This window comes from Balaenoptera ricei, chromosome 5 (assembly GCF_028023285.1).
Source record: "Balaenoptera ricei isolate mBalRic1 chromosome 5, mBalRic1.hap2, whole genome shotgun sequence".
NCBI classification, from domain to species: Eukaryota; Metazoa; Chordata; class Mammalia; order Artiodactyla; family Balaenopteridae; genus Balaenoptera; species Balaenoptera ricei.
Window position 1 is genome coordinate 75937858 of NC_082643.1, and position 15406 is coordinate 75953263.

General features: G+C 38.5%; 1 protein-coding gene across 4 annotated transcripts in view; it reads left to right on the forward strand.

Annotated features, from left to right (window-relative positions):
* ATP8A1 (ATPase phospholipid transporting 8A1) overlaps window positions 1-15406 on the forward strand; it is a 239586-nt gene that overhangs the window by 218006 nt on the left and 6174 nt on the right. For all 4 annotated transcript variants that reach the window (XM_059923073.1, XM_059923074.1, XM_059923072.1 and 1 more), the window contains 2 exons: window positions 6709-6797; window positions 7863-7955. In XM_059923073.1, the coding sequence (XP_059779056.1) occupies window positions 6709-6797; window positions 7863-7955 (182 nt within the window). The remainder of the gene's footprint in view (window positions 1-6708; window positions 6798-7862; window positions 7956-15406) is intronic.

The window sequence follows — 15406 nt, forward strand, 5'->3', positions numbered from 1 at the left end:
CCTTTAGTATCTGGCTTATTTCACTTAGCGTAATGTCTTCAGGGTTCATCTATTTGTAGCATGCACCAGAATCTCATTCCTTTTTAAGGCTGAATGATAGCACATGATATGTATAAGCCACATTTTGTTTATCCATTCATCTGTTGGTGTTTCCACCTTTTGGTTTTTGTGAATAATACTGCTATAAACATTGATATGTGGATTTTTTTTAAAATAGAGCAGATCAGATTTACCAATGGATTGGAAGTGTGGTCTGAGAGAAAAGGAGGAAAAGCAAGTTTTTTGGCCAGAGCAGCTGGAAGAATAAAGTTTATATTTGCTGAGACAGGGAAGACTGGGGTTTTATATTCTTTTTATTTAACGTAGCAAAATAGTCACATTGTGTAGTTAAGAAAAGTCTTCATTAATGCCGGTATGAGACCTTCCTTCCCTTCCTGCCCATTCTACATCCCTTCCTTCCCCCACCACAAAAAAAATTGTTACTTTTAGTTATCATACTTTCCCTGGATTCCCCAAAATATTTCTGTTGATTCAAAAGAGGGATGGGGAAGGTAATTTAACACACTTAGCTTTTAATACATGTCACTCAGCTCTTGTAACAGATAAAATGACCTCTATTGGAAAAGCATGGTTAGGGAGCTGGATCAAGCCCTTCTCCGCTCTCCCCAAATTACATAAATATCTAGTTATAACTGCTCCCAGAATAACTCCATGCCAGAACACACGAAAACCAAACAACATCTCAGGAATATAGTCCCAAGGCTCTGGTGTTCTTTGACTTTTAATCTCTCTAAACACTAGGTTGTAAGAACTTATTTATTCAACAGTTATTTATTGAACACCTGGTTGGTGGTTAAGCACTTGGGTTGTAGGAATTCATCAAGACATATTTCTTCCTCTTACAGGGATTATAGTCTGTAACTAGAAAATGGGTAATAGTTACCACCAAAGTGGAAACACAAAGTAGGGTCAGCTAACCCAAGTCTAAGGAAAGAAGTGACATCTGATGTGAAAACTGAAGAGCAAACAGGAGTCACAGATACAGGGTCCAAGGACGAGAGTAAGCTTGGGCAGATTCCAAAATCTGAAACACTTTGTGAAGCTAGAGATGGGGGCTGGCTTGAGAGATGATGTAGGGGACGTAATCAGAAGTCAGGTAGGAAAGGTCATGAAATCATATTAAGGGTTTTTGTACTCCATCCTGAGGGTGGTATAAAGCCATTGAAAGGGTTTAATCCAAGACCTGCTCAAAGCTAATTTGCACTGTGGCTCTGGCTGCAGTGGGGGAACTGGCTAGAAGCAGAGCAGAACGGGAGTCAGCAAGTCCACGCATGAGGCTATTAGGAGGACAGGCAAGTTTTGGACTGGAATAATGGCAGCAGGGTGAGCGAGAAGTAGATAGGTCTGAAGATACTAAAGCACAACAGAACGTGGTGATAAAGCAGATATAGTGTCAAGAGGCAGTTCAAGAATAGAGCCCAGCTTCTGTCTCAGGCAGGTGGCGATGAAGCCATTCCCTGAAGAGATTGCACAAAGAAAGAGCAGGTCTGGGAGGAAGACAGTGTGTGTTCAGTTGGGGAATGTATTAAGTTTGAAGTGCCTCTTTGACATTCAAGTTCAGAGCTGGCTGGTCTGTGTTTGAAGCACAGGCAAGAGATCTAAGCCACAGGGAGAGACCGTGACTGATCCCCATGTAGATAATAGAAACCTCCAACCTTCCCAGGGAGTGTGTGTATATGATAATAGAAGGCTCCTGAGGGAATGCCAGGATAGTCTACCTTTCCCTTTATTCAGGACTTGTCCAAACAATCAGCTTCCTAATAATTACACTCTTCGGACAGCATCTTTAATAACTTGGACAATATTATCTCATATAGACGTACATTTACTTAACCAGCCACATAGTTTATCCCGTTAGTTTTCACTGATGTTTTACTATTTTTAAAAAACGCACAATGAATATTTGCATTCCGCAAAATTAGTTCCTTGGGATGTTAGAAAGCAGTATATAGGAAAAAGTGTTCCATGGTCGATAAATGTATTTTGGAAACCTTGGTTTAAAAAACTATTCAGTAGGTTCTTTACTGTGATTTTGCAAAGCCTTAAATACGCTACTCTGCCCTGTGACTCTCCAGGAGGGGTATGCTGTGGTTTGTTTATACCTTTACTAAGCCTTGGGCCATGACAGGCTTTTGGAGGGAATGCTTTGAGGGCTAGTGACCACAGAACAGTTTCATAGGATATTAAACTATACGTAAAAGCTGTGCCAAATTTCAACACATAGTCCCAGAAGTTGAATTATCAAATTAACGGGAATGAATGTTTGTGTTCTTGATGCACATGTCAATTACCTTTCCCAAAGGCGAATACATTGCTGATGGGAATGTAAATTACTACACATACCTGTTTCACCATACCTCCCCACTCCCCCAAGTGTGATCATGAATTGTTTAAATCTGATCTAATTTGGTAATGTTTCTGTGACTACAGAGAGGCTCAGCATTTTTCCATGTTATTGATTACTTGCTGCTGCTTTTGTGAATACTTTCTCAGGTCTTTTGCCTGTCTATTGGAATCTTAGCTATTCTTGTGAAGATAAGTGGTCTATTTTTATAATCAGGTTTTAGTGCAGAATTTCTTATACTTATGGCAGCCATTTTCCCAAGTTCTATGTATCATTTTTTAGTTCTTTTTGAACACGTGGAACTTCTCTATTTTCATGGATCACTTCTTTAAAGCATTTCTTTTTATAGTTTTTTTCCACTATTTTTAAGCTTAGAAAGTCCTTTTATAAAGTTTTATCTAGACACTTAATAATCACTTCTTGTTTTTTTGTTGTTGTTATTAACATTAACTCGTAACTCCTCTGGTATTTATATTATTTATATTAATTTATCTTGCTGCCCTCCCCCCCCAACAGAAAAAACTAACCAAGTTTTACAGCACTGTTTTCTGAATTTTCCCTTCCAAATTAATATATTGTGCCCATACAATCTTTAATAATTTTTATGAAAAAAATTTTATCTCCATTTCCTACATTAGCAAGTTGAGATGAATGGCAATTTATTAGGGTTCAGTTACTCGGCCAGTTTCAGTCTTGAGATGAGTATATACTGTGATGTTAATGTGATGAAAACCATGACATTTATAAACGTACACTTAATTTGATGTTGTGATAAAAATTTCCTTCCTTGAAGCTCATGGGAGAGATTACTGAAAAGAACACGAGACTAGAGTGTTTAAAGGAATTTGAAAATTAAAATGAAGAAAGGAACGTTTGTTACTAATCAGTGGTAGTAATAAAAACAGCCACTTTATAAACATTATTGGTTTAATTCTCACAATCCACTTTACAGCTGAGGAATTAGAGACCCCGAAGTTACTCCCTCCATCTCTGAGAGCTGGGACAGGCAGAGCCGCCACCACTTCCAGGGCTGTTTATCACCAGCCCTGCTCTAGTTGGGGTCCATGGATATAGTTTTAGGACTCCCCAAGGAGCCTTCTTATTTAGATAGTGTCTGTACTTAAGCGAAGAATCAGCGTCCTAGTCCCCCACTTGAACATTTATAGGGTAAAAGGAGGGACAGACTTAAGTGCATTGCTGAAAGTTTGTAGGCAGGTAGCACATCGAAATTCTCTCCTCCAAGACTGAACATGGGGGACACCGCAGGTGAAAAAGTAAGTGTTCCTCTCTGTGTGGGAACGTGGGTACCAAGGGGTCACCTCACTGTGGGTCAGAAGGTAAGCCCTCTTATCTGCTCAAGCCCCTCGGCTTTAGCTAACTGCACGTGAGCTAGGATTTTCTCAAACGTTCTTTCTCTGCAAGTTCACAGGGAAATTTCAAAACAATTGCTCATTCCTCTGCCGAAGCTTGCGTTTTCAGGCAGTGATGGTTCATTTTTTAAGCCCGCGTGGCCCGATGCTGAGACAGCATCGCTCTGCAGACAAGCAATTGTTTGTTCCCGGAGCAGGACCTGTGCCCTCGAGTGTACTGGCTTTGCAGCTCCCTGGGCTGATCCTTTCTCAAGTCCCCCGGGAGGCACTTTTGTGGCAGATTCCATTTGGTTTCAAAGGGCCTCGAGGAGGGGCGGCGGGGCTGCTTGGCGTGGCCCCCCAGTCTCCCATGTTAGGAGCGACTTGCCTGCCAGCCGCTCTTGGAGGGAGCGCGAGCCCGGCCCCGAACAGGCTGCTCCTGTTTCCCCCTATTGTCTGCGGGATCGGGCGTCTTTTCCCAGCTGACCTGCCTGCGAGTGGAGAGATGTGAAAAGTTAGAGACAAAAATGGTCTCTACAGAGTGAGGGGGAGCTTTCTTGTACAGAAAGGAAGGAAATACCTCTGTGGGATTTTATTTTCCCCCCCTCTTCATCCAAAAAATACAAAGAGGCTCTCTGTCTTTAATGCGAATGTCGGCTTTAAATCTTTTAGGTTTGGATTAACTCTGCAAAAGAAAAAAAAATCTGACAGGCTTTCAGATATGACGCAGAAAAACTTCTTTCCCTTCAATTCATGGCGTTCATTTGCAAAGCCAAAGGCTGGTGGACTGAATAGTGGGCGCCAGTTTCCCCGTCATAGTTAACATCACAATGGTCAGAATTAGCGGCCTCCATCCCCACCAGTGGACATTTAATACAGGGTGGCAAAGGCAAGAATAAATCTTTCTTCCCTTGCCCCCAAATTAAAAGAGATTATAAAATTAAGCCAAGTAAAAGAGGTATTTTCAGTTACATGACTTAGAATCTCATCTTACCTTTTTCCCGTAGAAGGAAAAAGAAATGTGCCATTTTGCAGTCATTACCTAACTCAAAAGCTTCCTTCCAACTAAACAAAACCCACTGACTTGATGGACATTTCCTATTACACAGTTATTGTTGGTTTTCACTATTGAGGATGTCAGCAAGCGTGTCGAAGATCATGTTTTGCTTATAAAATAAAATGACTTTTATGTGAATATCTTTCGTCTTGGTGGTATCTAGAATGTGGGTGCTGTTGCGTTGAATCCACGTGGCAACATTTACTTTCTGAAATTTTGGGTAATAGCGTGTTCTTATTTTAACGTGTTCAGAGCTGTGTCAGCCTAGATAGAGGGAAACCTGAGTATCCTTGTGCCAAGAGTCCGTATCAGTAAGCTTGTGTTAATGTAGAAGAAATTTTAAACAGCAGCTCCTGGTCTCCAGATGAGAGTCAAAATGAATAGGTAATCTGAAACACAACTTAAAATTAGTAATCTTTATATCTGATAAGGATTGATTGATTAGGACTGTTTATGTGTAATTGTGAACCTGCCTATACGAATTAAACTCTAAATCATTTTTAATTCCTGACCTGGTTAAAAAAAAAAATTTCTTGCGTGATTTTTAGTGGGATGTAAATGTGTGTGCGTTAGTTGGCTACTTCGGAATGGAGTTATAACAACACTTTCATGGATTTAAATAGGTACTTCAAATTTATTCTTGATAAGCAAATAGACTCGAAGTGAAGCAAAATATTCCTTTTGGTTTTATTATATGACACTATCCCTTTTAAGCTCTAGTAATCTAATTACATTATAAAGGGATTTTTTTATTATAATTGCAAATAACTAATAGAATTTGTTAATTTTTATTATAGAATCATTTTCTTTGCAACCCCAAAGGCTCTGATATAGCAATTTGGGATTTAACGCAACGGAATGCTTGAAGTTACTTTAATACACTTTTTTTTTTTTTTTTTTTAAAGGTACGGCTGAGATGGTTTATTTTATTTTATTTTATTTTATTTTATTTATTTATTTATGGCTGTGTTGGGTCTTCGTTTCTGTGCGAGGGCTTTCTCTATTTGCGGCAAGCGGGGGCCACTCTTCATCGCGGTGCATGGGCCTCTCACTATCGCGGCCTCTCTTGTTGCAGAGCACAGGCTCCAGACGCACAGGCTCAGTAATTGTGGCACACGGGCCTAGTCGCTCCGCGGCATGTGGGATCTTCCCAGACCAGGGCTCGAACCCGTGTCCCCTGCATTGGCAGGCAGATTCTCAACCACTGCACCACCAGGGAAGCCCCTAATACACTTTTATTTGGGTTTTACGTACTAAACATTTGGCTTGACTTTAGCAATAACAGGATGCACCAAAACAAATTATGTAAATCTTTGAACAAAAATTAATATTATTCCTATCTAATATCAAATTGTTATTTTTCATAGATTCCTTAATTAATTTGTTTATACTGTATTCGTGATTTATCTGGATGATCTTTTAGTATCGTGCAATATTTTAGAAAAGTAAATTTTATGTGCCAGAAATAGTAAATGTAGTTTCTAATTAGGATTGATTTTACATGTTGTATTATAAGAGAATTTAATCCAGTGTATGTTTGAAGTTTGCTCAGAAAGATAAATTTTTATATTCTAAGTTATAAAAGGTCAAAGCTTATTACTCCATTATTTTGATCACAGTAATAAAAATTTCACATAAAAATATGAAAAGATTTGGCACATGATAAAACTTTGTTGTATTAGCTACTTGAGGGAAAAAAAGAAATGTAGTAAATACATGTTTTAATAAATTTGGCTTTTAATTCCAAATATTTCACAAGTTTGAATTCAGAGTTATTGTATACCCTCTTGCAGAATGAGATTCTTAAAATTATTTTACTTGAAATCATGTAAAAACTAAACATGAATGATGTATTTCTTGGTTTTTAAAGTAATACTGTTTCTGATGCTTTTACTCAGGCAGCCATGTTGTTCAGTTCCGGAGTCTTTTGGACAGGCCTGTTATTTATCCCTGTGGCATCTTTGCTTCTTGACGTGGTGTACAAAGTGTAAGTATAATGCTCAGTTATGTCATAACAACACGGATGCATATTAATCCTCAGATTTCTCTAGTTGTAACGTCAACTCTAGTGTAGAGCTTACAGAATAGGAATTAGTAATATTAATTCTACATAAATAAAGAAGAAAGGAGTGATTGAGGAACTAGAAAACTAAATTAGTTTAAAAGAGCGAACAGAAGTAAAGCAGGTAGCTTCAATTAACATTTTTATTAATCAGCCTGAAAAACCCATTCAAGGTAGAAGAAAAAATTCTTTTATCTCCAAATACATATATATATATAAATTTTTAGTGGACAATAGTTGTGAAAGGGAATTTTTGCTTGCCTGATTCTAAACATGTATAAAACAGAGAATAGAAGAAACTACAACTTTACTAATCTTTCTCAAGGATTATAAGTTTTAAAGTGTCCTCTCTTCCCACAAAAAAAAATATCATTAAAGTTAGTTAATATGATGCTTATTTAATAACTGAGAGTTTTAATATTATAAACGTAAACCATTTATTTTATGACTGTTGTTTCTATAATTATATTAATGCCCAGAATTACTGTAGTTTTTTTTTTTTTTTTTAAATAAATTTATTTATTTATTTTTGGCTGTGTTGAGTCTTTGTTGCTGTGTGCGGGCTTTCTCTAGTTGCAGCAAGCGGGGGCTACTCTTCATTGCGGTGCGTGGGCTTCTCATTGCGGTGGCTTCTCTTATTGTGGAGCACAGGCTTTAGGTTCACGGGCTTCAGTAGTTGTGGCACATGGGCTCAGTAGTTGTGGCTCACGAGCTCTAGTGTGCATGCTCAGTAGTTGTGGCACACGGGCTTAGTTGCTTTGCGGCATGGGGGATCTTCCCAGACCAGGGCTCGAACCTGTGTCCCCTGCATTGACAGGAAGATTCTTAACCACTGCACCACCAGGGAAGTCCCTACTGTAGTTTTTTAGATTCTATGGAAAAATTGCTTGTACACTGATTACTGTTGTACTTAGCAGCAGCATGATAAAAACTAGTTTCATAAAGTCTTAAATCTTCACACGAATACTTCTACCCTTTTTTTTTTTGCAGTATCAAGAGGACTGCGTTTAAAACATTAGTGGATGAAGTTCAGGAGCTGGAGGCAAAATCTCAAGACCCAGGAGCAGTTGTGCTTGGAAAAAGGTAAAATATGCCCTAAATATGTTCTTTTCCAAGTGAACTTTAAATATGTCTTTTGCTAGTGGTTGGAAATAAGCAGTTAAACTTGTACTTATCTGTTAACATGGAGCTAGCAGTGTCACTGACAAATTTTGCAGTCAGAGAGATGCAGAGTCAGATCAAATCTTTCTTCGCTAAGCTGCATGTGACCTTAGCCAAGTTGCTTAGAGCTGCTGAGCCTCAATTTCCTCATCTATACAATAGGAGTGATAATACCTCCCTCATGGCCAGCTGTGAGAATTGGATAAAATACTGTGGATAAAGCAGGTGGCTTGCCATCTGGTGCTTAATGAGCACTCAATAAATGGTAGGTACAAATAGTGTTTATTATTAAATTGAAAAAGAAAAAAAATAACACAGTAGAATATAGTCAAAATCAGAGCTTGACATAAAGTCAGCTCTCCCACAATTACATTTGTGGTTCAGTACATTGTTAGGAACTGACCTGGGCATTTGTCTGTCATATATGAAGTCAGTTATGTCTTCCAAGTCCTCCTCCTCACCGCCATCCGCCCCCCCAAAAAAAGCAAGGTTAGAAAGCTAATTGAATTTACTAAATTTCACAAAACATTATAGAAAAGAATTTAAACTTATATGAAAGCACTCTGTGATACACCACAATTATGAAGAAAATACCAGGCATTTATTCTTTCTGTCTTTCCTCACACTAAAGTGAGCTAAAGTTTTGTCTCAACCATAGGACACGTTTTGCTCTGGTCTGTGTCACCTTCATCATGGTTCACTGTCGTTACTCAGTTTGACACAGTGGAGTGTCAGACTGGGAACTCAGGCTGAGACCTTGGCTTCCAGCCCTCTCGTGCTCTCATTAGGCCGAAGGGGCACGTCACACACCAGTCTGTGCCTCTCTTAAAAATAACAGCACCGGCCTCTGCAGGGCGTGCACCACGTGCTGGGTGCTGCGCTCCTCACTTCACAGGTGCTATCGCATTGCACTCCTGCGACGACCCTGGACAAATCCATCATCCCCAGTTTTTCCAGATGAGGAAACCGGGGCTTAGAAAGACCAGGTTCTCAAGGTCAGAAGTGACCACGCTGGGCCTTGAGCCCATGTCACTTGATTCTAGAAACCCTGTTGCTAACCACGCACCATTCTGCCTCCTGCTGCTGCTTTTCAAGAACGTAGGATGGCAGCAAGAATAGCCTGCCACTAACATGACAGTTTGTAGCCTCTCCAAGTCGGCGTCCCCGTGTACCTGATGGGCTGCTACCTTTGGGGTTACAGGTGTAACTCCTCCCTCCACCTTCTCCTCATCTCTTCCCTTCACCTCCGAGTCAACATCTTTTCTATTGCCTTTCATAAATAGTTCCTCAGTAAATGTTTTTTCCCTCTTTCACTCTAGCTGTAAAAAGGATGTGGTAAGAGTTCTAGCTCACAAAATTGTGAACAAAAATATTTATTCACAATTATTAGGGAAAGTCTACTGATAGCACTGTTACTACCCTTAGTAAATTTCTATTTGTGTGTTAATAAAACCTACATTAAGCCCCTCCATGTGATACTGGTTTTCCATCGTTTATAGTATATCGGTGACTTCAACAATTCATAAGTCAGGCTGAGGGTTCCATGTGATGACCTCTGACCTCTGGGTCCTAAAGACCTGAGTCTGTGATGTGTGTAGTCCCTTACATTAAATAAGTCAGAGAACCTACAAGGAAAGAAGTGAATTCCGCCATAAATGACAACCAGCTTCTCCAAGAAAATGCATCTGATAAATTTCCTGCTGCTGCTCAGCTCATTTGCCTAAAATAGCTGTTCAGCTTTTCTTAAGGACTCAGGACTAAGTTAGATGTTAGCTGAATACCCCAGACAAAAACCCCTAGTACAGTAGGGACCCTGTGTTGCCATTGCTGCCTATCGGTGAAGAGAAGGATGGCGATGGTCAGTGCGGCATGGTGTCTCCCTGCTAAATGGTAGCTAGAGGAAGGGGGAGAAAAAGATCTGTGAAAGGGGAAAAGTAGCAACTAGTTGGAAAAGTCTTCACACCAAACTACATTCTAAGGCAGTTTAGAAATTGTCAGATTGATTTTATTAATAGAACTCTTTCAGAAACCTTGGAGAATGAGACTCATGTCAAATTTCAGAAAACTAGCTAATTTCATCTGCATTTTTCAAAGAGGAAGAAATAGTGATTTCTGTGTATTCTAGTGATACCAGGCTTCCCTGAGTGCCAAAACACCACGTTATTTTACGCCTCCTGGTCTCCGCACATGCTGTTCCTTGTCTAGAGCTGGTACCCTCTTACAGACTGGGTAATCCAATTCCTAGCTTTCAAAACCCAGTCCAAATGCAATTCCCTCAGCTTTTCACAGATAAAATCAATTCTTATTTTGCTATCTCTGTATCTTGTTTGTTCTTCTGTTTTTACGTTTACTGCATTATGATACAGTGTATTTGTTCGCCCTGTGCTTGTTCGTCTCCCCTACTAGATGGAGCTCCTTGTAGGAGAGGCCTCTGTCCTAGTCTTAACTGCAACCCAGAACCGGCCACAGAGCCAGGAGCATAGTAGCACTCAGCCAATATTTGTTGAGTGGATGAATGTATGGCCAAGAGAGTTAACTAAGGAATGAATGAATGAACGAATGAAAGGGTGGGTGAAAGGATAGTTGAGTAGTGGGGTTGACCTGTGGGTAATTAAATTAAAATGTGATAACAAGAACATAGAAATATATAGGTTACACTTCCCAAACTAGTAACACACAGCGTAATGACTGTTTACTTTTTTTGTCATAGAATGATGCAGTTCTTAAGAAGGATCTTGCGGGTTGATCATCCCAATTTTTTTAATCTTCGCTAGGCACTACTGTGAAGTCAAACTAGATGTAAAATGAAACAGTGTCAGAGAAACTATAACTTACTTGCAAGCACTGTATCCAGATTAGTATTTATAAGAATTTATTTCTCATCTGTACTCATTTTCAAAAATTGAAACACCTTGGTTAAAAGAATTAGTCCTTTTTATAGAAATAGTATGCCACTTATCATATTATCCAGCAAATTAGATATATTTTAATCTTACATTGAAATTTTGAGGAAAAAGGTATGTTTCATCATTTAAGTATATTGTTTTCGAGCCATGGGTTATGGTAGAAATCAGTTTAAGTCTAAAAAATTGGGAGAATAAAGCCAAACCTTATTCCTAATACTGTGTAGCCATGGCTTATTTTTTTGTGTTAAGAAAATGACTTTAAGCTGTGAAATCCTGTTCTTTGCTGTTACTTTATGTGGACATGCTCCAACACTAGGGAGCTGAAGCATCTACATTCCCAAAGTCCAAAAAGCTTTGAAATTCAATTTTTTTCCATAGGCTTATAGCAAAATTTGCTGGAAAAATCAAAACAATTTGCACTATAAATATAAGGATGTTGATTGTGTTTATTTTTCTACAATGTAATATTCCTGTATTTTATAGCAGAAATATTAATTTTTGGAATATGGGCCTCTAAGATCCCACTTGGGAGTATTACATCTACACATTGTGTGTAACATATTATTTTTTCTAAAACAAAACAAAACAAAATGTGAATTCAAAATCCCAAAGATTTAAAATAAGGGGTTGTGGACACTGGGCTCATTAGAGACAGGGCAGTTATTACTGGATATCTTTCACGTGTGTGTGAAGCAATGCATCTGATAGTAAGGCAGTATGAATAATGAGTCTCATAATTTTTTGTATCTAACTGTAGACATTAGCCAGCATATCATCATCAGCCGTTACTAAATAGAATTTTAGCCCAGGATCTTCAGGTCAGGCCTTATTAATTTGTCCATCACCACTGTTTGGCCCACAGCCTTAGCTTTAAAAAAGACAGTAGGGAAGTATGGATGTCAGATCATTTGGTCATGGGGGTGGTGATGGTGTTCTCTCCCAGCTTTTCTCTGTATTGTTTATCTTAATGAAAAGCAATTTTTTTTTTAATTTTTATTTACTTATTTTTGGCTGTGTTGGGTCTTCGTTTCTGTGCGAGGGCTTTCTCTAGTTATGGCAAGCGGGGACCACTCTTCATCGCGGTGCGCGGGCCTCTCACCATCGCGGCCTCTCTTGTTGCGGAGCACAGGCTCCAGACGCGCAGGCTCAGTAGTTGTGGTGCACGGGCCTAGTTGCTCCACGGCACGTGGGATCTTCCCAGACCAGGGCTCGAACCCGTGTCCCCCGCACTGGCAAGCAGACTCTCAACCACTGCGCCACCAGGGAAGCCCCTGAAAAGCAATTTTAACATTGCCCCAGAACTAATAGAAAAGAAACTATATTTTTCCATTTTCACCTGGGTTTTATATCAGGATTACGTAAATTTCTTTGAGGCGGGGGCGGGGTGGGGAGGTGATTAGGATAGGAGGACATAGCAAATGTTTTCCCCCAGCCTACTCTCATCCCTGTGATAAGGGTTCCATCCAACATTTGTAAAGAAAAGTGACAGAACGATGAAATACCTCCTCCAGAGCAGAGATTAGTTAGGCTTCTTATATTCATTGTTCATCTCCCCACCACCACTGCCTAGTGGACAGCTGTCGTATGCTATGCACTAAAACATTTCATGAATGAATGAAAATAGCTTGGCAACCCAATAAAAAAACAAATGCAAATTGACCACTCTTCAAAGATAACTGAAAATACCTTAAGACAACATGTTCCAGGACAGTAAATGAGTTTTTACCTTTTTTTTTTTTTTTTTATTTCTAAATGAAATTTTATTTTAAAACGTGGTATATTTCCACCTCACCTCACCAAATATCTAAGTTGCAGCGTTTTAACAGGCTTGGAAATAACGTAAGTGGTAGTTGTGTGATTGCATTAAATAAATCGAAAATTTACATAGCTTGGTATGTACATGAAAGACCCTACAAATTGAGTAAAACTACTGAACAAGAGTTGTGAATAAGATGTGGTTTTAGTTAGAAGGCATCCTAGAGTCTTCTTTTCTTCTCACACTGTGTTAAACTGTTCAACAAAAACTAAACTTTTAACATGTCTATTATTGTTAACATGTTACCAGTATATTTTATAATGTGGCTTGATAGTGATATCAGTACCCATAAACATTGATGGCACAGAAACTGCATAACTTTGAAATGAGGAGTCGTTCTCCAAAAGTGGGATAGGACTAGAGAAATACAAATCATCATCAGTTATTATTTATTAAGCACCCTCCCATGAACGGCATTTATATTCTGAGGAGGGAGTTTTTGCTCCATCAAGAGGTCCGACGTAGCTAAGGCAAAAAGCAAAACAAGAAACAAAAACCTAGTAGTTTTCCTAAGGAAGTGGAGTGAGGGGCATTATAAGTTAAAACTCATGTTCAGCAATAGACTTCTGTTGAGGTAATGTTGAATATAAACCAAGGCATCAGAAATGATCCTCACAGAGTATCTTTTGTTTCGTGATGATCTCTGTTCTAGTTGGGTTTTTTTTAAATAATAAATTCCTTGGGATCTGGGGGATGGTCAGGGTGGGAAGAACTAGTGCTTCTACGTGTTGAGTGGTTCCTGAGTACCAGTAACTGTGGTTGAAGCTATACAACTCTCTGAATCCTCCGTCAGCCTGAGGTTAGGAACTGTCCTCCTGTTCTCCATGAGATGTCCAAGAAAGGTTGCCTAAGGTGATCCAGCTAATAAGTAACAGACTCAGAATTAAACCAAAGTAAGACTGCAAAGCCCAGGCTCTTTCCACAGTAGTGTGCTTCTTTCCCCAGAAAGAGACTTTCTTACTGATTTTTTTTTTTAACACTAGACATTAACTTGATGTAACAGCTGAGTGATAAAATAGCCTTATATGAACCATTACAAAACAAAATTACATTATCTCATATATTTAGGTTGCCATAATATGAAAGGGGCAATTCTCACATCTGCCTTCTTATCGCTTCCATAATTGTAATATTAAAGTATCATGTTGTAGTATTAAAGTATCATGCATTCAGGAAGGCCAGCCAGAAACCTGGAAAATGTATTTTGGGAAGAAGAAGCTCTATCATGATACATTGCCGTCCTCTAGTCTTCTGTAGTCATTTCAGTTTTAAACACCAGAGACTTGCCAAGCACCCCATCCACGATGCTCTGCTAACAACATCAGACCACCTGCTGCTAAAGCTGCCGACTTCCTCAAAGCGGTTACATATTTTAGTGTCCCTATGAGTCCCCGGGTCTGTAACGGTAGATCATTTTAAGAGCAGAGTAAGAAAAGTCACTCTGTAAAAATGGCTCTTTCTCATTCCCCATATCTGTTTATTTCACTAACAAAAACAAGTTTTACAAGTTTTTGCAAAACCACTGGAGTTTTAAGATTAATTAGCTTTCTTGCCTTAATTCCCAATGACAATAAAATATGTCTAATAAATAGCAGTTAACACCCCTAGACTTTTAAAAATGTGTGTAAGACTACTACAAATGTCAACATTTCTAAATATTTTATTTCAGCAAAAGCCTAAATGTTTTTGTAATTACAGTGAGTTCATTTTGCAGATGATCTTTTTTTTGCATATGATAAATATTGTTCCCTTTCAGGGTCTAAAAAAATTGGCAAAATACAGAACTAACATAACTTACAGCAGTTTAACTAAAGCTTAAAAGTGGGGAAACTAAAAGATGGAAATTTGTCCACTGAGTCAATTCCAGTGATTAAAACAAAATTGCATAAACATTTGCTGCAACACATGTGGATTATTTATTAGCTCTTCATGCTTGTTATGTGTTTGATATCAAAGCAAAGTTTTATAAATCAACGAATGGAGAAATGGCATGATTGGGAGGATTGGTGATGTTTAAAAGTGCACTTTGGAATTATTACTCAAATTCATTTATCTGACAAGTATTTGACTCCCTACTGTGTGAAACACTTCTGTGTGCAGGGGAGAAAAACAGATGCATTATTTCTTGGATTCTGCTTTTAAAAGTTACATAATTACATGGGTTTGTTTCTGCAGAGAAGATTCTTCTAAACGTTTATTGAAAAAACATGTTTTTCCTTGTCACTTTACCTAGTAAATTATTTTCTGAAAACAGTTTTTTTATTTTAAAATGAAATTAAGGAACATATTTCATACCATATTAGAGTGGTAATGGAATTTTTCTAATTAAAAAGTCTGTGAAATTTCTTCTTTGCATAATTTTTCAGATTTTTCTGTATAACTAAGAAAAATTATTTTACACCAGAATATGTGCAAAGTAGGAAAAAGGTATACTAATGGTTAATTTTTTGAATCCTAAAATGCCATGCTTGCTATATTTAGTAAGTCTAAATTCCAAGACTTTAGAAACCACTAACACTACTGGTAGAATTTGTATTTTTTATTAATTATGTTGTGCAGGTTCTGTGTCTGTATTTGACTTAAATATAACTGGGGGTGGGGAAATCTTTTGACTGGACTACTAGGGACAAAACTCTCCTTAGCTGTCAGGG